Source organism: Dermacentor albipictus, chromosome 9 (assembly GCF_038994185.2).
Source record: "Dermacentor albipictus isolate Rhodes 1998 colony chromosome 9, USDA_Dalb.pri_finalv2, whole genome shotgun sequence".
NCBI classification, from domain to species: domain Eukaryota; kingdom Metazoa; phylum Arthropoda; class Arachnida; order Ixodida; family Ixodidae; genus Dermacentor; species Dermacentor albipictus.
In genome coordinates this window covers 64,349,794-64,375,814 of record NC_091829.1, presented here as the reverse complement: position 1 = coordinate 64,375,814, position 26,021 = coordinate 64,349,794, and the positions used below count along the sequence as shown (strand labels likewise).

General features: G+C 46.5%; 2 protein-coding genes across 9 annotated transcripts in view; both read left to right on the top strand.

Moving 5' to 3' along the window:
• The window catches only part of LOC135921857 (uncharacterized), a 203,794-nt gene that overhangs the window by 138,343 nt on the left and 39,430 nt on the right, over positions 1-26,021 (top strand). The window lies entirely within an intron of this gene.
• Positions 1-26,021, top strand: part of LOC135921852 (zinc finger protein 555-like) — a 108,493-nt gene that overhangs the window by 69,398 nt on the left and 13,074 nt on the right. For 3 of the 6 annotated variants that reach the window (XR_011508763.1, XM_065456231.1, XM_065456233.2), the window contains 5 exons: positions 5,486-5,626; positions 8,279-8,422; positions 12,794-12,930; positions 18,604-18,718; positions 21,422-21,565. Coding sequence is in view for 5 of the 6 variants with exons in the window: in XM_065456231.1 (XP_065312303.1) it covers positions 5,486-5,626; positions 8,279-8,422; positions 12,794-12,930; positions 18,604-18,718; positions 21,422-21,565 (681 nt within the window). In the remaining variant the exon portion in view is untranslated. The remainder of the gene's footprint in view (positions 1-5,485; positions 5,627-8,278; positions 8,423-12,793; positions 12,931-18,603; positions 18,719-21,421; positions 21,566-26,021) is intronic. The other 3 variants (XM_065456232.1, XM_070526239.1, XM_070526240.1) reach the window with 3 other exon arrangements.

Sequence of the window (26,021 nt, the reverse complement as noted above, 5' to 3'; positions counted from 1 at the left end):
GAATTCGCAGCCGCTTCTCTTGGCCTGGACTTGCAACCAGCTTAGCGAAATACGTGGCTACCTGTTCGCTCTTCCAACACCGCAAGCGATTGACCTCATCTACGGCTGGACTGCTCCAACCTGTCCCGTGTCCTGAAGCTCTTTTCGCAATCGTTGGTATCGACCTCTATGAACCGCTACCCTTAACCACTGGGGGTAAACGCTGAAACAGCCACACCATCTTCGGGATCAGCAGAGGAGGTTACAGCCTTTTTCTTGGAAGCCATCTTTTTACGGCATGGAGCCCCACGTTTCCTTCTGAGTTACCACGGCAGGACCTTTCTCTCTAAACTTGACGATGTTCTCCGTGCGTCAAATACCATCCATAAAACAGCTTGCAGCTACCACCCAGAAACTAATCGTCTCACAGGGCACTTTCATCGCACGCTGTCCGACATGATATCAATGTACATCAACCCTGACCGCACCAATTCGGATGTCATTCTACCATTCCTCACTTTCGCATGCAACACGGCTGTCCAACGGACTACGGGGTACTCACCCTTTTTCCTGTTGTATGGTCGCCAACCGATCACTATCCTCGACGTTTCTTTCTTCGATGTCCCCATGCCTTCGTCCACATCAGTGTGCGAGCAGTTCGTTTCTCGTATTGCCCGTTGTCGCCAATGTGCCCCTCTCACCGCAGACGCCAGTCAACAAAACTGCAAAATTTGCTTTAATGCATCTCACCGTGTCGTTTCCTTCCACCCTCGAGACGAAGTGTTACTGTGGAGCCCAGTTTGCGCTCCGGGATTGTGCGAGAATTTTCAGTCCCGTTTTATCGGGCCCTACATTGTTCGGGAACACACTTCGCCAGTCAACTATCGTGTCACTCCACTTCCGCCTTTGGATGGCTGCTGCCGTGCAACAAAGATTGTGCATGTTTCGCGTTTAAAGCCTTTCACACGGCGTTTCCCGCCATAACCACCAACCAGGTTGGCCGTTTCCACGCGCGGAAGAAATTGTGTGATCATTATATTACCCCTTCATCTTCTTCGTCTGTATATATTAATCATCATGGCCAGCGTAATCGCCTTCAGTGCGTGACCTGCGAAATAAACCGTTGAGGCTTAACAGCTGTCTTGCAATATGAGAAGGGGAATGTGATGCCAGGCCGGGGAGGGATTCAGGTTAGGACGCATGGGCTCGGTACCTTGGCCAAACCTTCCACCAGCCTGACTTGTTCTTCATACACTAGGCTCAATAACGTCTTTGCCCACTCTTCGGCCGAAGGGACTCGTCGCACGAGGTTTTTTTGAACACTACATGTCGACTCAATAAAGACGATGACAGCGATGCCCCTTGAGCGAAGTGGTTGGTCACTGCGCTTTGTTCACACTCCGCGGCATTCAGTGAGAAGCGTACCATGTTCTCTCTGCTCGTAGCTCAGTGCTCGTCTCGGTATACAGGGGAGAAAGAGCTTGCAGTCGAGCCTCGCTTAAAACTGCGAAGAGGTATCGAATTGATCAGCAGGCGTTTGGTGTGTTGCGACACCACGTACCCGAGCACCCGATGGATGGACCCTCCCGCATTTAACCGTGCGTGGCTTACCCGTGCCCGGGGAAAAGGGGATCCTGGGGGTATAGCCGAGGCTGAGTGTCAGGACTTTTAAGGCCCCTCGGTGGAGGCAACACACCCCTTTGGCCTTGGCTTCACGTAGACGGCACCCTCGGACTGACCCACCCGGGGGAAACCGGTAGTTGCCTTTCCCTGTCTCTCTCTCTCCCTCCTGCCTTTGTCTTTCTCTCACTTTCAATCTTTCCTGTTTTCCCCTGGCTTCCCTTTACATTTAAGTTTTCCATGCAGCAAGGGTTAACCTTGTGTTTAGCACGATTTTCATAAACTTCTTTGTCATCGTTTTCTTAGATTCGAGCTCCGGTTCCGGATTTCACACTCTTCAGTGGCGTGAGGTTGTGATCAGGCAACATTCTAGAACACACCTTGCACCTGTGGCCGCCCTCAAGGTCGAAAAATTCACTCTCGAACAGTCCATCGGCACCCTCATGGGAGAGATCTCTCTACGTTGACGTCTATGCTCGGCCTCCTACTCTTGAAGTTGGAGGTTAGTTTGCGTCTGCTGGCGCTTGGCTTGCGATGCCTTCTCTTCAAAGTGGGGGTTCACTTGCCTCCACCCGCGCTGGCCTTGCACTTCCCGTTCATGATCCTCGGTGGTAGCGGCTTCACTCCACTGGCGCTTTGCTTTGGATTCTCGCACTCGAAGCTCGGAATGTGTGCGACGTCGGCTCTGTCGCTCTAGTGCGAGCTCCTACTGCCACTCGCGCCAAGTGGAATCCGTGGGGTGAAAGCGCGCGAGCCGGCGAAACACCTGCTCTTATACCCCTCTCCTCCCCACTCCCTTTGCGCGCCCTCTGATTGGTCCACCCCCATCCCGGCGGGGTCCCGCTCGAATTCTCGTCGTACTCTCTGGCGGTCGGGTCCGGAAACTGCCTCCGTGTGACACCGGATGCTGGGCTACGAAGGCTTGATTCAGAAGAGCTCCGCTCTTAATGCGCCCCTGCACTGGTTGCACTGTCAAGAACTCCAGGCTGTCAAAATTAATCCGGAGTCCTCCACTACGGCGTGACTCATTAACCTATCGTTGTTTTGGCATGTAAACACACCAGAATTTCAATAAAGGGAGACGTGAGAAGACGGAAACAGACGACATTTCTCTCTCTTTCTCGACATTTCTCGTGCATTTTCTCGCGCACATTTTCAGGTGCACATTTCTCATGCACCCAATTTTCTTGCTCATCAAGAGCCAAGTTTCAGCTTCCTAGCAAAACATGAGACAACCTCGTGCAGCATGATCTAGGAGAAAGATGTGTCGTGCGTTCTAATGTGAGAAGCGATCATGCCGGCACCATCTCGACATGTTCCTGTCAGTAGCAGCGTAACTCCTCTAATTACACCGTATAATTATTGTTAACAAATTAGCGAAACAAAAGGAGCACATAACCTGTTTTCCGAAGTCTGCCGTTACTGATACATATGTTTTTTTAAAAAATCGTATTGATTTTCAATAAACCATACTATCAGAAATTTTCGCCAGACTTCCAGACAACACCGTATATATTTCCTTGGAGTTTCCTTCCGTGCCTACTCTCTTGCAGGGAGAGCGGAAGGCTGAGATATTACCGGAAAAGAAAGGTTTTGTAGACATGGTTTGTCCTATACTCGTATGTTGCGTAAGCCTTACCTTCCGCGTCATCGCTGGGTTGGCCCTTTCTTTTTTGACCACGAAGCAAACTGGAGCAATAATATGGTTACTGCAGTGTATCCTGCCACGTAACTAATTTTCAGCCGTAATGCCACCATTTACGACCGTACAGTTAGGTTACCTACTGTGCGACCAGACTTCGCTTCTTGTGGGCACCACCGAAGACGCCTTCTAGGTACCGCTGCGTCGCGCTAGCCATGATTAATCCAAACACACTCGTTTCGCATAAAAAAAAAAGTGCCGCAGGGTGGCTTTGCCACAACAAGCTTATATTTGCGGCAGTGCATCCTCTACAGGAGTATAATGCAAAGTGTGTAATTTTCGATGTTATTGTCGCTAGTCAAGGCCGGCAAAACGTAAAACTATTCCAATATGTTTTTACTCGAAATCCGCCATTAGCCCTCCCTGATTGGTCAAAATGGCTCGGGCTCTGCTCATATGGTCGTTGCGCCCGCCCCTATGGGCTGGAGCCGAATCAATCTGACCTGACACGGAGGACTAATGGCGGATTCGGAATGAAAACAGATTGGAATAATTTTACGTAATACCGGCCTTTTTGGTCCCATTCAGACTTGCATTCTTATACCGTTTCCTACTCGCTGCGATGCTCTAGAAACATGAAAAGGGCCTGTTATTTTATTACTGTCGTTTCAATATAACCTGATTCCACATATGCCAAACCCGTCGGAAATCAGCTACGAAGACTGTGTCTTCCGAAGACCTGCAGTTCTTTGACAGTCGATGTGCCCTTGCGTGGGTGGTCCCAAAAACAGTGCATGCACATTGTCGTGTATTGCTTTGCACTTTTCTGGGAGCGGCGTTCGATGGCAGTCTCTCTGTACTAGAAACACGATGTTAAGAAAATAATACAAATAATAAAATGAAAAATTACTCCAATTGGTCTACCTTTTTCTTTGTTTTGTTTATCTCTTTGCTCAAAAGTTTACACGTACATCTTCCTTTCCCGGTTGCGTATATCTGTACTGAGCAGGATTACTATCATTTCCCTGTTTAATGGTTCTAAGTTTCTCATATTGCATTCTTATACTGAGTAATATGTGAAAAATACCAACAGCGATTGCATCTTTTGTTCGCACTTCCTCTTTAAATGTACAGTCGCGCTCATTAGTTTGGAGGCCGGGGCAGCGCATTGCAATTGCCACGTGCGCGCCAACTGCGGACGTGATGCCTTCTGTCGAGAGAGTAGCAGTGCGCATGCGCGTCCCCCCATACTCGCTGTTTTGATTGTTAGTTTGCTCCGCACATACGTGCATGCCGTCCATCAGAATATTGTGGTACTTTCCGCGCCACAGCCACGCGCCGTTTCTGAATTATGCAAGCGCCCGTTCACACTGCTCGTGCTTTTTCCATGTCCTTGCGGGCGTTAAACACCGCTCGCGCTTTCGGCGGAACGGCACGCACGTAAAGCAAACCGCGGTTGGCCACACAAAGAAAGCTGTCGTTCTGTTGTCACGCGTGCAAACTTTTCATTTTGGATTTCGTGTCGGTCGTGCTTAGAAGCACTGGAGCTTCGGAAGAGTAGCATTCCGCAGTGCTTTATGATTATGGCGGCCGTCGGCTAGCGGCAGCGATTTTTGCAGGCAGCGGGGCCGGTATGAAGAACGTGCGGTAGACAGCCGCATCGGAAACATGTATAGAAATGAAAGACACGTGTTTGTGCCTAATAGTAACGTTAAAGTGTCACTGTTCGAAAGCCGCTATCATTGGAGATGTGACCAGGTGTTTCTATAGCTTAGAAACGTTGCCGAGCTCGGGCCTTGGCAATTGTTGTTGCTGTTGCAAAAGTTTATTTGGCTCTCTGCGGATTCGTCGCCACCGCTATGCTGGTGGTGGCGATCGCGAATTTGCCTGAACGGCACGTGCATAGGCGGGATTCGAGAGAACGAGCTGGCCAGCGAGTAATGAAATACGCGCATGCGCGCTGCAGCACTCTCGACAGCAAGCACCACGTCGCGATACAGAGCCCACATCGCATTTGTCCCGTGCTCCCATGGCCTCTGAACTCACAAGCACGGCTGTACCTTATCTCTGTTCCCCGTAAGAGCCTCTCACCGTGGTTGTAATGAATCTTGTATACTGTGACTTTGGTATAATGAAAATGTAATACGTATATCTTGATATCTAATACCCATAAATGAACGATCTTAAATGCGGGCCCTTACTGGCGAATTTTCTTATTTATGCTCGTTATCTGTACTCTTGCAGGAACCCAGAAGGCGCCTGGGAACTGCCGCTGGGACAACATGGGAACCAGGCTGCTAACACAACCCTCGTATGCTTTCAGTGCCGCATTACTTTCGCTTACGAGGAAGATTTTCATGATCATATGATCAACCACTTGACGGGGTAAAGTATTTTTCTGCCGCGTTAGTCCTTGTTAGTCGGGTATTGCTTTCAAAGGGTTACGAGCTCAGGTCGTGTTACGGCGTACAGAGCGAACAGAAAGTAGAGAAGTCCTTTGGATCTGGTGTGGCGCTGTGAAATTTTCTAGGCACGCAAATCACAGCGTATTTCGCTTTGCGGTACAGGCATACTTACGATGCTCGACAATAAACTTGGATCCAGCATGATCCCTTCTGAAGAAATTATAACGTTTAAAAACTTGATTTCTTAGACCCCGAATTTGCACTTAGCTGCGCTGAAGGTGAGCCCTGCGTAAGCAGCTGCTTCCGGTACAATCTGTAGGCGCGTGTCATGTTCCTGCTTTATTGCACCCGAATAACCGGCACGCCTTTAACACATACGCCTACACCTGGTTAACCATCGAGTATCTCGTTCAGCATTTTCTGGCTAGCGACGCTGGCCGACGCGATACCGAAAGCGAGCCTCAAGAAACAATGACGCCGGCATGGCGTTTCAGGCGTGCACACTATGGGACATTCCCGGATAAATATTTGGTAGAAGCCTGCATTGGCATCTGCAACAATTAGGTGGCTCCAATGAATTATGCCTGGACATGCTCGCGTCGTGGAATATGGTAACGCTCCCTTTTATAAGTTTGACTGCTCTCTCTCTCGGGTCTAAGCAAACTGAGCCTTTCAACCTTCTCGCTGAGAACTAAGAGGCTTACCCACTCTGTTGGGCTGCCAACTTTTTTTAGATTATGCCGCCCCATTTCACTCACTGTAGTTCGTCAAACAGTGACCCTTATAGCGATGAAACGTTTCTGCGCGCTGCCTGAACCTCAGGCGCGGTACCCTTCTGCCGCCCAATTTGTACCCAAGGCGCAGCCATTCGCTCCCCGGAAAATACGAGGGGAATTTCTGTGCCACAGCTTCAGAGCTTGTTCTACCTTCCACTGGAGAAGGCCGGCGTTCTCGCCCGCCTTCTAGCTTGCTATGAAATCTAGAATGGCTTGTTTGTCTTCCGTTACGACGAAGAGCTCGGTGTACTTTCAACGGTTGTAGTTGGCCACTGTCGCTGAAAATTAGCCTCAATGCCTGCTCGTGCCACCTACTCACAAAGACAATGCTGAGACGTTGGGTGGAAGTGAACCAACGTTTTCCTTGCCGTAAATGGACAGGCAAACGAGGTTCGTTTGTGATCCGCTGTCGACTTGGAGCATTACGTCTTTGCCACCTATTTTCGCTTACATCAGTCAATCACGGATGTTGCGAATGCTACTTAAGGTGAGGGCCAGTACGTTAAAATGGTCGTCCATCTTATATACTTTAACAAGTTTAACGCTTACTCGACAGGAAGAAGCAATGTCGTTGAGTTTGTTACGTGCACTATAAGTCTCGCCATAGGCTGGGCAAAGTATGGCCTCATGAACTCGGCCGCACCGATTGCACCTGGCTTGCGGTTGTGGCGGCTCCGGAATATTCGCGCTCGAGGTCGCGGCACCCACATGAGACGTTTGTCGTTGTCTGGCCCATATTTAGTTCCGATGGGCTACCGGCTCCGATGCCTTGCGAAAATGGGTACCCATCCGGAGAGTCGCGTTCTTTTCTCGCAGCATTTTCTCTCGCAATTTCGGAAAGATTGTTCCGAATACAATCTGGTCGTGAACCATGTCGTCCATCCCAACTACAAAGTTGCAGTGTCTAGTGACTCTTAACATCCCGTAATATAATTGCTCAAACGTTGCACCTTCGGCTTGCACTCGTGCGTGAAAAAAAAAGTATCTCGTGAACTTTACTTTCCTCTTCGACAAAGTACTCTTCAAATTTGGTAACATGCTTGCACTCTTCTGTGCTTTCTCCTGCCGCGACAGTAAAGTTGAAGTATACCTTAATCACGTCTTCGCAGATCACGCTGAGTAGGGCTGCTTTTGTAGATCCCGACCTTCGCTTTCCGTACACTCCGTCGCTTGCAGAAAGGTCGCACCTCTGACGAACTAGCCTCCACGTTTTCCATCCGTCTCTGCCCAAGCGTAGTGCTTCTATTAGTGTGGTGGCGTTCATGTTTTGTCGACTGCGCAAGGTGTCCTTTCCTATGGTCTCCTGTGGAGTGGCGAAATACTTTCATAGGGTGCGGCGACTGCGTCCCACTTCAGATACCGTGTATCGTCCGTGGTTGCGCTGAAAGAAGTGAACGACTCGGCCGAGTGTCAGCAGAAGAGAGAACTCAGTCCTTTACTAAACACACTATTTGTACTTGTAGCTAGAAGAGTAGATATATGATTATTGCCGATTGCTGCTGCATACAGGAGCATTGTTAGCTGGTGCGCATTCTGCGTACTTGAAGACGATACAAACGCGAATGTTCTTACTTCTTTATTATGCCTTCAAGTCTCCCATATTGCATTCGTAAAGTAGGGGAGTATGTTAAAAAAAGCAACAAATGATACCTCTCCAGTTCGCATTACCTGTTTGAATGCACCTTAACTCTATGCCCCAAAACTGCCTCTGGATATGGGTGTAATAAGTCTTCTATAATGTGCATATTGTGTAATTAAACTGTAATAAATTAATCCCGAAGTCCTTGCCTTTGCCTTTAACAGAATGATTGTCATGCCCAGCTAAACTTTATTTGTGCTTGGTATGTGTACTCTAGTAGGATCCCTGAAGGTGCCAGGGAACTGCCGCTGGGCCAACAAGAGAACCTGGCTGCTGACGCCAACCTCGTGTGCTTTAAGTGCGGGATTGCTTTCAATTTCTCGGAAGCCTTCCAAGATCACATGACCAACCACATGATCGGGTAAATTTCGTTCAGCCGTGCTTCTCATTGTTAATAGGGTACTTTGCACAAAACGTTCACGACCTCAGGATGCATTACCGCATACGCAAACGTGAAAAGCCCTTTGTGTGTAGAGTGTGTAGCTGTCAACCCCATCGGAATGGAAACCACAATGGACAACAGCTGAAGAATGGCCATGGGCAAAAATGTTCAGCGTGGTTACCCCAAAAATATTCTACGTGAGCTATACGATGGGTTACCTTGCTGAATACACGTGTTCTTCTCAATTCTCGAGCAATGGTTACGGTGGTATTCATAGCCTTTCCCACAAATATATCAGATAGCTTCCTCTTCGCCACGGTCCTCGATAGAGCAAAGCACACATGGGCAGTCGTCTGCGACCGTGTTGGCCCGTCTTAACGACAGGCCACTTGTGGAACAGGCAATCCTGGAACGCCGACCTTAAAGAGCAGTCAGACTAAGTCGCTCAAGGCACTATCAAAGTGGTTGCGTTCGAGTGACCTATTATACCATTGGCATATGAGAGCGCGATAGACTCAATGCAGAGAAAGTAAGATTTCAGGACCAGCGCTCGTCCTGTGGTTCTCTTCTCCCCGTGCTTCGTATGTACCACCCTCGTATGCCGGTAGGGCCATACCAACTAGCCCAACTTCGGAGCATGCCGAGGCCATTTCACCGTGTGTCACAGCTTACGTTGGCCAAGCTGTTCAACGAAAATGAAAAAAAAAATGTAAAAGTATGGTGCAACACAGAATTCCTAAACCCACTGGTGTTCTGTGCTAGAGTTCTGACAACCGAACACCATTGATCTGAAAGTTGCATCTCGCTATGTTCTTGCGATGTTTTTACATTCTTTTCTTGGTTAAAAATCTTGGTTAAAGTTAACTGAGACACCCTATGGACCTAGATCTCTTAGTTGTCGACCTCCTCTAACTTTATCGGGCATTTCGTTTATTTCTCTGCTCTTCTTTTTGTTTTCTTCTTTTCCCGTTTACCCTTGCCGCAGCGCAGGCTAGCAAACCAGAACATCTTTCTGTTTACTTCACTGCCTTTACCATTCCATTCTCTCTCTCTCTCTCTCTTGATGCTTTCCGGAGCAAGCCTAATCATTCGCACATATTCTCATGCATAATAACGACGAAGGATAATCATTTTAATGGGTTATCCTTTTAGCGTTTTTTAAAAAGCCTTGCCGATATGGGACAAAAAAGATCACAGATTGTTACAATACTCCCATATGCGGAATTCGCGCGCCGCTGTATAAGTACTTTCATTTCGCGATATATGGGCTGGCACGGACAATCCGTCTTCTGCGGCCCGCTGCCAACGGAGAGAAGTGTGGCGCAACTATCTCGCTTACCTGGGGACCGCAAGAGGCAGTGCGTAGGTGACGTGTGGGCACGATTCACAGCAGCAGCCGCAGATGGATCTCATGCAGCGCTCATGCAGCGCTTTGTTTCCATGCACAAGGGGCGTGTTACTCTGGCGCCATCTTGCAGCCACTGTCACCGCAGAGCCTGTCTAGCGCGGCACTGCGCTTTTCTTCTCACGCTTTCTCCCATACCCTCCTGCTCCACTACCCACCTCGTGGTTCCGCTGAAACATCCTCCTCCACGTTCCTTCTCACGCTCTCTTAGCTCTGGCCACTTTTTATTCTGCCGCTACGCTCCGCGTGCGCTCGCATTTGTCGATGTGCTTGTTCACTCGGTTACGAGGCAGGATGCCGACGGTCGCCGCAGGAACGTACGTCTAGTATTGCCGAGTAACCAGTCTTACCACTTTCATTAGACATTAATGAGAGCGTGAGGTTTCGAGGACGCCCGAAGATCCCTAGGACAAATGTCCTGCAAAGTTCACGAAACGTGCCACTTTAAGCCGAAGCATCTAAAGCCTACAGACAAAGAGAGAGAAAGATTGGTCGAGCAAGGGCGACTCCGTAAGCAGGCATCTAAACTGTTGCGACTCCACGATCCCGAGCATAGTGGGATGGGATCGCCCGCGTGTAGCCGTGCGTGGCTCAGCCGTATTCCAGGAAAAAGGTATTCAGGGGGTTGAGCAGAGACGGGTTTTCGGACCTTTAAGTCCCCACGGCGGAGACAACACGCCCCTTTGGCGCCAGCTTCACGTAGAAACCACCTCCAAGCGGACCCATCTGGGTGGAAATTGGTATCTGCATTTTCCTGGACCCTTCTCTCCAATTTTCGTCTTCTCCACTCAGTTTCAATATTCTGCCTTCTACTCGCTCTTTTATCTCTTCCGATTCCGGTTAGTTACCCCGCAAAGCGCCTTGGACACCATCCACAGCGTGCCGTGTACCCCATATAGCCAACTACACAGCTACCTCGTCTTGTGCATAAATATATGCAGAAAATCGCAACTAAAGAAGTAAGTTCGTTTTCGGTAATGAGCGTGTGCACTTCAAACACGCGGCGCACGTTACCCCTAACGGACGCCGCATTTGCTTCAAATATGGCGTTGCTGGCACCCTTTCGTCTCTCAGCTGAGCGGAAAGAACTTTGAAAGCTGTCAAAGTAACGGCTTTTGAACAGGAAAAAAAGAAAGCGACCGTTTCGAATTTCCCCATAAGCAACCCCCAATAGTCTAGAGGAATTCGAAATCCCACAGGTAACGCCGGCAAACGTAAAGAAAGCCCTGCGAGCTATTCAAAGGGGGAAGGCAGTTGGGGAGGATCAAGTAACAGCAGATTTGTTGAAGTATGGCGGGCAGATTGCTCTAGAAAACCTTGCCACCCTGTATACGGAATGCCTCATGACCTCGAGCGTACCGGAATCTTGGAAGAACGCTAACATAATCCTAATACATAAGAAAGGGGACGCCAAAGACTTGAAAAATTATAGACCGATCAGCTTACTGTCCGTTGCCAACAAAGCATTCACTAAGGTAATCACAAATAGAATCAGGAACACGTTAGACTTCTGTCAGCCAAAAGACCAGGCAGGATTTTGTAAAGGCTACTCAACAATAGACCATATTCACAGTATCAATCAGGTGATAGAGAAATGTGCGGAATATAACCAACCCTTATATATAGCTTTCATTGATTACAAGACAGTGTTTAATTCAGTCGAAACCTCGGCAGTCCTGAAGGCATTACGGAATCAGGGTGTAGACGAGCCGTATCTAAAAATACTGAAATATATCTACAGCGGCTCCACAGCCGCCGTAGTCCAACATAAAGAAAACAACGAAATTCCTATAAGGAAAGGCGTCAGACAGGGAGATACGATCTCTGCAATGCTATTCACAGCGTGTTTACAGGAGGTATTCAGATATCTGGATTGGGAAGAATTGGGCATAAGATTTAATGGAGAATACCTTAGTAACTTGCGATTCGCTGATATTGCCTTGCTTCGTAACTCAGGGGACCAATTGCAATGCCTGCTCACTGACCTGGAGAGGCATAGCAGAAGGGTGGGTCTAAAATTAATCTGCAGAAAACTAAAGTAATGTTTAACAGTCTCGGAAGAGAACACCATTATACAATAGGTAGCGAGGCACTGTAAGTGGTAAGGGAATACATTTACTTAGGGCAGGTAGTGACTGCGGATCCGCATCATAAGACTGAAAAAATGAGAAAAATAAGAATTGGCTGGGGTGCGTTTGGCAGGCATTCTCAGACCATGAACAGCAGGTTGCCGTTATCCCTCAAGAGAAAAGTGTATAACAGTTGTTTCTTACCAGTACTCCCGTACGGGGCAGAAACCTGGAGGCTTACGAAAAGGTACTACTTAAATTGAGGACGACGCAACGAGCTATGGAAAGAAGAATGATGGGTTAAGAGATAAGAAAGGAGCAGATTGGGTCAGAGAACAAACGCGAGCTAATGAAATGTTAGTTGAAATCAAGAAAAAGAAATGGACATGGGCAGGACATGTAATGAGGAGGGAAAATAACCGATGGTCATTAAGGGTTACGGACTGGATTCTAATGGAAGGGAAGCGTAGCAGAGGGCGGCAGAAAGTTGGGTGGGCGGATGAGATTATGTACTTTACAGGGACAACATGGCCACAATTAGCACATGACTGGGGTAGTTGGAGAAGGATGGGAGAGGCGTTTGCCCTGCAGTGGGCGTAACCAGGGTGATGATGCTGATGTAGTAGTACCAGACTCCGCGACGTCGAAGGTCTCTGATATTGCTATACGTGCTAACGGAGGTCCCACTCATGACTTACTAGTGCTTGGCCTGTCATGCTGCGACTAAAGCCATTTTTTGAAGCGGAATGTGCGTGGAAGTATAGATATTATTTGCCTAACAAAAAGGTGGAAGACATCATATTCGTTCCGTGTCATTTTATTCGAATGAATGTAACAAAAATAAACCATAGGAAGCTAATATTTATTCGCTTACAGGATGCCAGCCGGTACACAGCAAGCCGAAGCGGAGTGCGAGGGGCACTACGCCGGCAGCTCGTCAAACACGTGTCGTGCGTGTGGGAAGGTTTTCACCGAGAAGTGGAGCCTGCAGAGACACCTGCTCACGCACACGGGTGAGAGACCGCATCCGTGCCCGGCTTGCCCCAGGCAATTCAGGCTGAAGCACCACCTGGAGGAACATTTGCGAACGCATACGGGCGAGAAACCGTTCAAGTGTCGTTTGTGTTCCCGTGTTTTCGCTCACAAGTCCTCGCTGGACGCGCACGTGAAGGCGCACGCCGGCGACAGGCCGCACGAGTGTCCTCTCTGCGCCCGCCGATTTATTCGAAAACATCACCTCACTCGCATATGGGAACGCCCGGATGCAAACAGTGACGTCATCGCTTATGGTTCGGCAACGAAACGCGCTAGAAAACGCAACCTCTGTGAAACGAAAGCTTCTGTGTACTGTTTACTGCACTCGGATGCGCGGTGTGTGAAGCGCCGTTTGCAGTGTTGGTAGTGATCTCGAAGCACACAGTACGCAGCTTAGCCGATGTGATCAGTGAGACATTGTGTGTGAGTACTGCGACCAGTTCACTCATCAAGGAATCCTTCTTGGTTATATTCGCGGGAACACACGGCAGAGAAGCCGCCAGCCTACCCCGTGTGGCAGCAGCTTTTTCTAATAATGTAGCGAAGATAAACACTTATGACATGGGTAGACAGGCGTGAAAGTGTGGAAATACGAGCGCCCAATATTTCTTTACTTTTGGTATTCAAGTATGTATGCCTATTCACCTTAAATGCGAGACTGGATATCCTGGATATCTATACGATTTTTAGTAAACACGTAAAGTGCTTTTCACCTTAGGGAAATTCATTATTCATAGTGTTTTTATTCTCGTACGCGGCCTGTCTCGCTTAGGTTGAATAAAGGTGCAGGGCGTCTCCCTATGCGCCACGATTGAGTTCCCTAATTTCGCTAGCTCCGGTACATTCTACTTGATTTAGTGTTGCGCCAGCAATGTTCTGGGACTTAGTACATAACATAAAACTGTTGTGCACTTCGGAATAGCATTTCTTGTTTTCGTTTCTCTCTTTTTGTTTCATTAGGGCACCACGATGTTTTCTGCGCACCAGTTTTGTACCTTATATAGAGTGCGTGATAGCGCGCAAGAAAGTGGAGGGGGTAAACCCAGTCTTAAGTGTGAACGACCCAGTGTGAAGGTAGTAGAGAAGAATAACGGCAATATCAATGAGGTTGGTTTGAGGAAAGGTATCAGAAGAAAATACGACGGAATGAAGGAAAGAGAAAGCTATAGACTTTTGATAAAAACGCTCGTGAAAAAGAAACGTATGTACGTAGTACATGTTTACATATGCACACGTGGGTCTCTTTTCGTTACTAACGTTGAATGTATGGTGAGGGAGGATTAAAATATAATACAATTTTGGTTCTACGAGGACTTTTGTAATCCTGTATGTTCCAGAATGTTTCTTTGTTGAACACTACACGTAGGAGGAGAAGGATGAAGAGGAGTAGGAGGAAGCAACTTTATTAAATATATGAGAAGGAGAAGGGGGATGCCAGGCCGGGGAGGGAGTTAGGCTGGGATGCGTGGGGTCGCTACTTTGGCCGCCCATTCCCCCAACCTGACTTGTTCTTCGCACACTAGGCTCGATAACAACTTCGCCCACTCTTCGACCGAGGGGGTTCGTCGCATGAGGTTTTTTTGAACACTACACGTCGACTCAATAAAGAGCATGACAGCTTCGCCCCCTCGTGGGACGTGGTCACTGCGCTTTGTTCACACTCCACGACATTCATTGAGAAGCGTGCTCGTGCTCGGTATAGAGGGGAGGACGAGCTTGCAGTCATGGTATCGTTTAAAACTGCGAGGAAGTGTCGAATTCAACCAAATTGAAGCTGCTCCTCAAACCACATTCGTCATCTACGCTGGTCTTGCATGCTCATCTTCAGCAATGGAACTTCTGATTCACACTCTATTATTTCATTAGATTCTCGGGATGACGTGCGTTGCGTTGGAGAGGGGGGGGGTACTCCAGATCAATTTTGACCACCTGGAGAGTTCTTTAACCTGCACCGAATGCACGCTATACGCTAGCGCTTCTTTTTTTTTTGCATTTAGTCCCCCGTCAGAAATGTAGTCGGGATTCGAACCGGTAACTTCGTACTTAGCAGCACACATGGTGGCTAAGCCACCACGTCAGCTGCTTTCAGATCACGAAAGGCACGCCCACTTCCGTGTGACCTAGTACGCTTGACTAGAAAGTAGCGACTTGAATGCACGAACTGCTGCTACTGCAGTCACTAAAATAATATAGGCAGGGGTGTATGAAAAACGCTTTACGAGAAGGCCAGGACAACGCGAGCATGCATTGTTGCACGTTATGTTAAAGCAAACTAGCTTGCTCGGTCACTTGGCGAGTTTGGGTGTGGTGACCTACGGTTCCCTAGCTAATGTAATGTACGCACTACGTGTCTTTTTTTAAAATGCGGTTAGTTAATTTCGGCGCACGCGGCTGTATCTATAATAATGGACTCGTAACGTGGCTAGCTGAGAAATGTCTTCCCATTTGAATGCTATGAATTGGGTCCAATGAGTCGTGTGCACAGCGATTGTGTAATGCCTGAGTTACGCAGCTTAAGAACGTTTTCCGTGCGCTCTGACACCGCTACATCCGCCCAGCAGAAAAAGATAATTGATGGCATGGCGAATTCATAACACTTCAAATGAATCGTAGATCGAATGAAGGGTATGCTTGGTTAAAATAATTAGAAAAAAGATATCCTGAGCCATTCCACTCTGTGAAGGTGGATGACCATTGAAGCTGTGTAGCGTACGGAGGTTTCAGAGGGAATCTGTGGAGAAACCAACTTTTGTGTGGCCTGTGTTGTGTGTGACCCGCTTGCGGTTTTCGAGTGACCTCGCAACCATTTACTGCACTGCGGGACGTCGACCAACGCACGATCTCCTTGGCTACGGTGAAGCAGTGCGTCTGGTGAAGCAGTGAGTGCGGTGAGGTGCGTGTCTGGTCTACGTGCCGGGATTCACTAGTGAGAGGTGCCGTGCCTCGTTTTGCAACAATGCACGCGTACGCACACCCCCCCCCCCCCCCCCCCGGTGCCTCATCAGCTTCCGAGGCACAGCATCGTGGAGGAGCGACTAGTCGCGCCTCGCCTTCCATGCATGTGAATACGGCGTTTGACGCACGGCACTGGACAGTTGGACATTAAGAGGCCCACATTAGGAGGCTTCGCTGGTCTTCCTACCTTCACGTAGTAAAATGGCACTGATTCTTTTTTTTCGGGGGGGGGGGGGGGGGGCGTGGCGCCGTACAGTGTAGTACCTGCGCTAGGTATTACAAATTATCAAGAGTGGAGCGATGGATGTGCTGTTTAGTTGCTTGTGATTTCAGAGTACTCGGTAACGTACTCGTCGACAAAACTCTTTGTTGTCAATCTTGAAAAAATGTACGGCATTTAGCGATCACATTACATCATTTCGCCGCCGCAGGTGTTGTTTTAATAATAAATTTGTTAATAACTGGATAGTTCTTGAACACATTCTTGCTTCTATGCTTGAGGGGGCGCAGTGCACTTAAGATGATGATCGTGATAAAAATGATGCTTAACCATGGCAAGTATATACTAAGAATTTATTTGTTATGCTTCTATAAGTGTTTTTTAAGCTGTACCAAGGTTTTAAATATTGCCTGTGCCAGATAGCACAATTCTAACGTTTGATCTAAATTACTCTATAAGGGCGCAATGGCTTATACGAGAAATAAAAATTCCTATTTGAACAAGCTTAATACGCTAAACTAATTTGGAACGCATATATCAATCTATAAATCATAGCCAGTGCGTTGGTATTCTCTAGACTGTGCCTATATCGAGATAATCTTTTATGTGGATACGCCTTGAGAACATACTAGCTAAGATTCCTAGATTGAAATATGTCACAAATGTACCAACGCCCTAATATGACTCGTTACGAATAATTTGCGTAATCAACCTAATTATTCAATTAAGAGCTTTTATTTCTCGTAAAAGCAATGGCCGCCTCATCGAGTAATTTAGATCAAGGGTTAGAATTGTACTATCTGCCACAGGAAATTTTTTTAAATATTAGTTGTTGCTAAAACAATGCTATTTTGCTGTCATGTCAACCGTCTTTATTACTGGTTCGTTCAGAATAATTCATTCTACAGACGGGCTTTTCATCGTTTAGGTTCATATATCACAAACTAATACGGGGTTACATGCTAAACAAGGCAAGGTTATTATTAGGACGACACATATGTCAGTTTAGAGCAATTCTTTCCATTAAAAAGTAAACGTAAAATTCTTCGGGCTTACTAAGAACATTTAATCAAACCTAGGAAGGGAAGGTGAAAACAAAGGAAAGATGCGCCATTGATTCCGAGACCATAGTGCAAGACGGCATTTTTAAGCGATGGCCTTATTGACAGCGATGGCCTTATTGGACAACAAGAGGACATCAATCTACAGTGACTCCATATCAGCTGTTAGGGCATTTGCCAAAGGAACCATATCCGAGCTGGCCCTAAGGATACTAGGATGTAAGGAGATCAAGCCACACACATTGATCTGGTTTCCAGCCCCCATGGGACAGATCGAGGGTGCCCCGCCCAACCTCAACGATTCGGTACACGGAGCTGCGCGAGGGATCATCAACCGCGTAGCTACCGGGCAGCGTGACGCTGGGGGTACTGACAATCGGGACTCTCCTTCCTCCTACACCGAAATTACTTAGCACTGTTATTTGGCTCGGAGGATCAACCCCCTCCCACATTGCAAACTCAATAGACCTCAAGCTTTGACACTAAGGCTTCTACAGACGGGGGCTTACCCAAACCCACTACTTCTTCACAGGGTGTACCCCGAAATTCAGACAACAAATGCATGTGCACTATGCAATGATTTAGCGAATTTACCTCACATGCTCTGGTGATGTCCCGCGTTACACAGCGATCAAAAGAACACTTCTTCACGTTGGGATGCGGTCCTACACAACCCCAACCTCGAAGAACAGTTATGGGCTGTCCAACGGGCCCGCGACGCGGCGGAGAGACTCGGCCTCTCTGTCCCGACGTGGGAACGGCCCGCTGCGCGCTAGTGCCCGCCCTAAAGGACCTTAATAAAGTTTTTCATCCATCCATTAACTACGGCGTGCCTCATAATCACAACGCGGTTTTAGCGCGTAATTTACCCCATAATTTTTTTAATAATAATGTTGCATAAATGACACGTTGCATAAAACGAACGAGAGCAAGAATGTACGGACCGCGGTTAGTTAGAGCTTTATTAACCACTTTCGTAGTGCTTCGTTTCAATTTCATTCGAACATGTTTGTTAAATTTGTATATTGTTTGGCAAAAAGTATAGCTGGCCCCGCAGCACTCTTATTTTTTCATCAGTCGCGTGTGGTTTTGGTAAACGTGACAAGGATCCACGGCGCGCTACGCTCGAGCACTATGAAATGTGGGTATACAGGTCGTGATATAGATATGACGGGATCTGCTATCACGTGCCGAACTGCGCTTTAGCAACGTCTGATAAAGTAAGAGAATATTATTGTTAGGCGCGCAAGCTAGATAGGATGCGCATGCGCAGTGCCATGTCTCGACACCTGGTGCTAGTTCCTCCGGCGCAAGGTGCAGGTATTCGCCGTGGCACGCCCTACAAGATTGCGTGAAATTTGACCACGGCTGCACTTCCGAGCCCTGGGAAATAACCGGCTGTACTGCACGTACAGGAAGGGTGACTATGGCCGGGAAAGAAACAGCTCGACCCTACTTGACGATGTCGGGTGGCAGCTGCAATGTGGACCAGGGTACAAGCAGTGCAGCCTCTGATCTGGACAATAGCGGGTGAGCTTCCGTTGAACGTATACTTTGAATAATGTCAAATGTATACATGCCGTCATATGGTGATTGCCAAAGACTTAGGCTCTTTTAGGAAGAACATTTCTAGGTGAGCTCCGAAGGGCTTTGCTCACCGTGGCTGCTGCTGCTGTCTTGGTGAATACGGGACACACAAGAGGCATATTCAAGATTGGCTTGCGCGTAGCCCCAGAACATGCGCCAGTAGACCAGCACTAGCGCCTACAAAATTGTTCAGTGAAGAAACACGCCGCACCTAATATCCTCTGCGGTTTAAACGAAAGCTCTACAGTGTCTTATCCTTTTAATGAAGCAAAGCTTTCTGCGCCTTAGGGTTTCATGCGTTTACCCGGTCAACTTATTGCACAGTATCGGGGCCCAGTCCTGCAGGTACGGCAATACTAAAGCTAAGTGACATTCTGGGGGTTCAAGTGCCAATACCACGATGTGATTATCAGGCTGGTCGCATAGTGGGGGACTCCAGTTCAATTCTGACCACCACGAAGCTGTTAACGTGTGCCGCACGGAAGACGGGTTTTATCAGGTCGGCATCAAAATACGGCCGCAGCAGTGCGGTATTTGATCACACTAACTCTGGCTTCGAAACGCAGCGCCAAATTCACAAGGCCGCTACGGCGAACGATAATAACTTCGTCTGATAGCGGGAAAGGCGTTCTGGAAATATGGCCAATCTCTGTTGTAAACTACGTGTCGTGTAATTGGGGGGTCCGTCTCTTGCTGATTTTGTCAAGCGGGGTGCAGAAAAGCTATGCTGTAAAAAGCTTTGCTGAAGATGCTTTATTGCCGCGCCGTGAAAGCTTAGCTTGATATGTGCTTGAAAAAAAATTTGCGGGCGCTGTGTGCATTTTCGTTTAATTAGAAAGAGGCGCACTAGTTATTTGCCACCCAATAAATGTGCGCCCACCGTGGCCGACAAAACGTTCGCGTTCATAAATCCATTTGCTTATGCTCTTCCGGGCGCGACGTTAGATAAGATACTTTCTGGATTGGCAAAATGGCTGTCAGTTCCAGACTATTTGATTATATGAAGCAGAAAGATGGCCTTCATAAAATGTGATTACAAATCACACATAGCAGTGCATTCTAAGTATGCAGCGTCAAACTTGCGCTATAAACACACTGTTGTTCTGTTTGCTTTTGTAAGGAAGATTGTTGTTAGTCAATGAAGCACAAACGTCACTAGGAGGAAAATTTATTTCATCGCCAATTTCGCAAATCAATATCTCGGATCTGCTGCCATCCTCAAAATTCGTTCGTATAGGATACGCCTTGATAACCCGCTGGACACAATTCGCGCCTTGCTATGGGTGCTGTCAAAACACCCGTGTGCTTAGATTTAGGTGCATGTTAAAGAACCCCAGGTTGTCGAAATTTCTGGAGTCCTCCAAAACGCCGTGCCCCATAAAGAAAACGTGGTTTTGGCACGTAAGACCCCATAATCTTGCCGTCTTGTTCTTTTCTTTTCAAATTATTTTCACGCTATCCCAGTCGATGTCATGGCGCCGTTCAGGTAACGTGTTTATTGCCATATGCTTGATGCTGACTTCAAAGTTGTGCTGTTTTATTTGTTTTCAAAATTTGCCCGTTTCACATATGTGCACGTGTTCACAACCAGCGCAAGTAATACTGTGCAGTACACCCGGGAAATTCCCTTTCTCGAGCTTGTGTTTCCCCGTTAACCACTGTTGTCTGAGCTTGCGTGTAGTGCAATCGAACAGTGCAAATGTAAGTAGCCGACGTAGTGCGACTTAGCGCACCTCCCTCTGTATATCCACTCAAACTAGCGCATATTTCGGCTCACAAGCATCTCCACAGGGCGCCCATCTGTTAACATAGCAGTGGATTAAAGTAAACACACGCTAGCACATACATTAATTTCGTAGGTTTAGCCACTATATGTGTGCCTGTTTATGGCGAATTATCCAGAATGGCCATCTGCTATCGGGACACAAGATGTGCAGGTTACTTAAACGTTGAATGATACGCGTCACACCCATTCTACTCACGACAAGTATTTTACATCACCTTCGTCACCGTCACATCACTGGGACGTCTCGCACTCGGTATCGGCCTGATTCGGAGTTCGTATTTCGGCATAGCTTGTGAGCGGTGCGGTGCACAGAGAAATTGCTAGAGAATGATGCGTTGACCTTTGTGGCGGACGCGCATAAATATTGCATAAATAACATGTTGCAGAGGACGAAAGTAACAAAAGTGTGCGCATCGCGGTCAGTTATAGAGCATTCACTAAGCGCTTTCATAATGCTTCGTTTCACTTTTTTTGAGCATGCGCGTTGGATTTGTATATTTGTAATGTGATAAAAGGTATACCTTGCACATGAGATATTTTAGCCTTTCATCAGTAGTTTGTGGTTCTCTTGAAACCGACAAGCCTCCACTGCATGCTACGCTGCAGCACTATGAAATATGGGTATACAGGTCGTGACGAAAACTTGGCGGGATCAGGGAACACATGCCAAACTGCGTGAAGTCGCCTTCTGATGAAGCAAGAGACTTGTGTAGTTAGGCACAGAAGCTAGAATTAACGCGCATGCGCAGTGCCATGTCTCCATACTAGGCGCTGGTTTGGGAAGAGGGTGCAGCAATTCGTCATGGCACCCCTCCTAGATTGCGTGACATTTGACCACGGCTGGCACTATCCTGCTCTAGGAAGTCACCGCCTCCATGGTCCGTACGGGACGAGGCGACTGTGGCCCGGAAAGGAACAGCTCGACCCTACTTTACGATGTCGAGCGGCCACTACAACTTGGCCCCGGGTACAAGCAGTGCACCCCCTTATTTGGACGGAAGCCGGTGAGCCTCTATTCAACCTTTACTTTGAACGACATCAAACCTAGACACGCCCCTACATGCAGATTGTCAAGCATTCAGGCTCTTTTCGGATGAAGACGTCTGGGCGAGCTCCTATGTGCTTTGCTCACCGTGGGTGCTGGTGGTGTCTTGGCGAATATGGTTCACACGAGACATTTGCAGTGGGTAATTGGATTGGACGTAGACAAAGCACATGGGCTGATATACCGCATCTAGCGCCTACAAAATTACTCAGTCAACAACACGCCCTACGTAATACGGACGAAACGCAGGCTCTACATTGTTATTCCTTTAACAAAACAAAGCTTTCTACGCCTTCGAGTCTCATGCGCTTTCCCAATCAATTTATTGCAAAGTATTGTGGTCCAGTCCAGTTTGGACAATACTAAACCTACACTTAAGTTAAACTCTGGGGGTTTACGAGCCGAAACCGCGAAGTGATCATCAGACGCCTCATACTGGGAGACTCCAGATCCCTTTTGACCATTAGGGGTTCTTAAGGTGCACCCCACGGAAGACGGTTTTATAAGGCCCCCATCGAAATTAGGCCGCAGCCGCCGGTATTTGATCACGCTACCTCCGGCTTGGCAGCGCAACATCAAATTCCCGAAGGTGCCATGGCGAGCATTATTAACTTTGTGGGATAGTGGAAAAAGGCGTACTGTCAAGTTCGTCAGTTTTGGTTACAATGTAATCCATGTGTCGTGTAGTTGGGATGTCCGAGTCCTGCTGATTTTGTCAAGAAGATGCATAATTGTTGTGCTGCTAAAATCTTTCAGAAGACGTCCTATAGCCCGCCGTGAAAGCTTACCTTCATATAGGTTTTGCATATAGGCTTGAGAAAGGTAGCTGGTGCTCTATGCATTTTTCCTTAAATACAAAAAAGGCCCAGTCCTTGTTTTCCACTTCATGCATGCGCATTCTCGTGGGCCGAGAAAATGTTCGCGATCATAAGCGTCAATTTGCTTACGCTCTTCTGAGTGCGACGTCAGATAGAAATTTATCTGTATTGGTTAAATGGCTATCAGTTCCAGCTTATTTGATTACATGAAGCGGCAAGATGGCTGTTCTAATATGTGCTCACCCATCACATACAGCACTGCATTCGAGGTATGCAGCGTCAAACTTGCGGTAAAGGTGCTCTCTTGTTCAGTTTTTCTTTTTCAAAGAAAATTGTTGTTAGTCACAGAAGCACAAACGTAACTGGGAAGAAAATGTATTTCATTGCCAATATCGCAAATCAATATCCTGGATCTGTTGACATTTTGAAAGTTCATTCGAAGTGCATACACCTTTTCAACTCACCCAATAGAATTAGTGTTTTGGAATATGTGCCGTCAAGTAATAATTAAGAATTATTTAACTTTTCTTAAAAATAAAGATGTGCTATGTGACATAGGATATTTTTTTTCAATTATTCAATTTAAACTTTTATTCTGTATTATTAGAAATTTCTTTATTTATTTATAAGAAATATTTGATTTAAACCTAACTTCTTTACCGGGTTACCAAGGTTAAAGTAGCTGTTTTAATTAACAGCCCTAAAAGTAATGTTTCGTGTGGTTTCGATGACACTAACGCAGCCCCAATTAAAGCTGTCTCAGATTTGCTATTCGACGTAGTTTGACCCCTAATGAATACTATTTGGTTGACAAGAATATTTCCGGATAAAATGAAAGTTGCTAGGGCTCTGCGTAAATGTGGTCTTCTTGTCTGTATTTCTAACTACCGACCGATATCTGTGCTGCTGCTATTTCCCAAAACAGCAGAGAACGTTATGAATTCTGGAATTTCTCAGCATTTCTGTAAGCACAACCTTTGATCAGAATATCAGTACGGATTTAAGCAAGGCAAATTGACTGCGACAGCCTTATTAAACATCGGAGAAAAAATTGTAATATAGAAAATAAACTGTACACAATAGGTATTTTCTTAGATTTTCACAAAGCCTTCGATTCTATTAAAATACCATAATGTTGGCAAAGTTACCGTATAATGAAATAAGAGGACTTCCGCTTAAGTTACTGTCTAGTTACCTGACTAACCATACTCAGTTCGTTGTTGGTAATAACGTGCAGTCGGGTACTGAATCCATAAACAATGGAGTTCCGCAAAGATCTGTATTAGGGCGAACAACATTCTTGCTGTATATAAAAGATATCGTCAACTTTCCCCTGACCGCAGACATTGTTCTCTGCGCAGGTGATACAATGGTTTTAATAATACATAATTTAATAACCTTTGCTCTCTAGATGAAGGGTTGAAATCTGGGTCAGCTGGTACATACTTGAAGGTACATACATACAAGTACATGATAGATTATTTTGGTAAACTTTTTATATAATACTGGGAGCAAGCTAATGGTCCTATAATTTTTTAGTTCTTTAACGTCGATCTTTTTGTGGATTAGTATAATTTTTGCATTCTTCCAGTTTCCTGGCCATGCAGTCGATAGGTACTTCGAATAGAGAGCCCCCAGTTTTCCTAGCATTATGTATCCTCCATCTTTGATTAAATCGACTGTTATTCCATCCTCTCCTGCCGCTTCTCCCCGTTTCATGCGTTGCAAGACCTTTTAGACCTCATCTATATTATAGGAAGAGTTTCTGTATACTGTTCATTATTGTTTCGAATAGTGCTCCTGAATACTCTGGTCACTGTAATGGTCAGCATAGAATCCTTCCGCTGCTTTTATTATACATTCGAGATTGCTGATAATATTACCGTGCATAAATCTCTTGGTTTGTCCTATCCGAAGTTTCCTTCCCACTTATTCTGTAGAATTAAGGTGGCTGTGGAATCTCTGTAGATATGTTCCACGGTATTTATGTAAGCGGTCTGTACTCCTTGATTACGCAATGCCTCTATGACTGCTGGTATCTCTACTGAATCAAGTGCTTTTTTCGTAATCTATGAGAGCTACATAGAGAGGCTTATTGTACTCTGTGGATTTCTCGGTAACCTGGTTAGAGACATGGATGTGTGATCCATTGTAGAGTAATCTTTCCTGAAGCCAGCTTGTTCCCTTGGTTGACTAAAGGCCAGTGTTGCCATTATTCTATTGGTGTTTCTTTTGGTATATATTTTATATAACACCGGGAGTAAGCTAATGGGCCTATAATTTTTTAGTTCTTTAACGTCGCGATTTTTGTGCATTAGTATTGTTTGCATTCTTCCAGTTTTCTGGCGTTGGGGCAGCCGATAGGCACTTCCTATATAGAGCCGCCGTTTTCCTAGGAATATGTACCCTCCATCCTTGAATTATTCGACTGTTATTCCATCCTCTTCTGCCGCCTTTCTCCGTTTCTTGCCTTGCAAGACTTTTCTCACCACATCTCTAGTTATAGGAGGAGTTTCTGTATACTGTTCAATATTGTTTCGAATACTGCTCCGAAGTCCTACGGGTACTGTAAAGGTCAGTATAAAATTCTTCCGCTGCTTTTATTATACCTTCGAACTTGCTGATATTACCCTGCTTATCTTTCAGTGCATATATCTTGGTCTGTCCTTTGCCAAGTTTCCTTTCTTATTTCAGGCTGCGTCCATTTTTAACGGCTTCTTCAGTCTTTCGCACGTTATAATTACTAATATCACTTATTTTCGCTTTGTTAAACAGTTATGACAGCTTATCTCTTGAGTTGGTCACTTTCATTTTTTGTCCTTTCTTTATTAGGTCCTTTGTTAATTGGGAGAGCTTGCCTACTGGTTGCCTTGGTGCCTTGCCTCCCACTTCAGTTGCTGCCTATGAAGCCTGCTTCACTACCGTTTCGTTCATTACCTTTATGTCGTCATCATCATCTCTCTGTTCTAAGGCTCATATTTGTTTGCAAGTACCAGCCTAAATTTCTCTGCTTTTACACTTACTGCCTCTAAGATGACCAGTTCTTCTTGACCTATTTTACTCTTTCTCTGTTCAAATTGAGGTGAATACTGGCCCTCACTAACCTATGATCACTACACTTTACGCTACCTATTACTTCTACATCCTGCACTATGCTAGTATCGGCAGAAAGAATGAAATCAATTTCATTTCTTGTTTCACCATTAGGGCTTTTCCAGGTCCATATTATGTTGCTACGTTTCCTGAAAAAGGTGTTCATCAATCTCAGCTTATTCGTTTTGTGCGAATTCTACCTGTTTCTCTCCTCTAGTGTTTCTAGAATCGACACAGTTGTCAATTACCTGTTCACTCGCCTGCTTTTTCCCAACTTTTGGATTGCACTCCCCGTTACTACTGTATACCGCGTTTACACTTTTCTCATCGCTAATTCAACATCTGCATAAAACTGATATACTTCCTCATCGTCATGACTGGAGGTTGGAGCGTAGGTTGGTACTACCTTTAGTTCATCCCTCGTATTGAGTTTGATTACGACTACTGCTACCCTATCGTTAATGCTGTAGAATTCCTGAATGTTGCCCACTATGTCCTTATGGA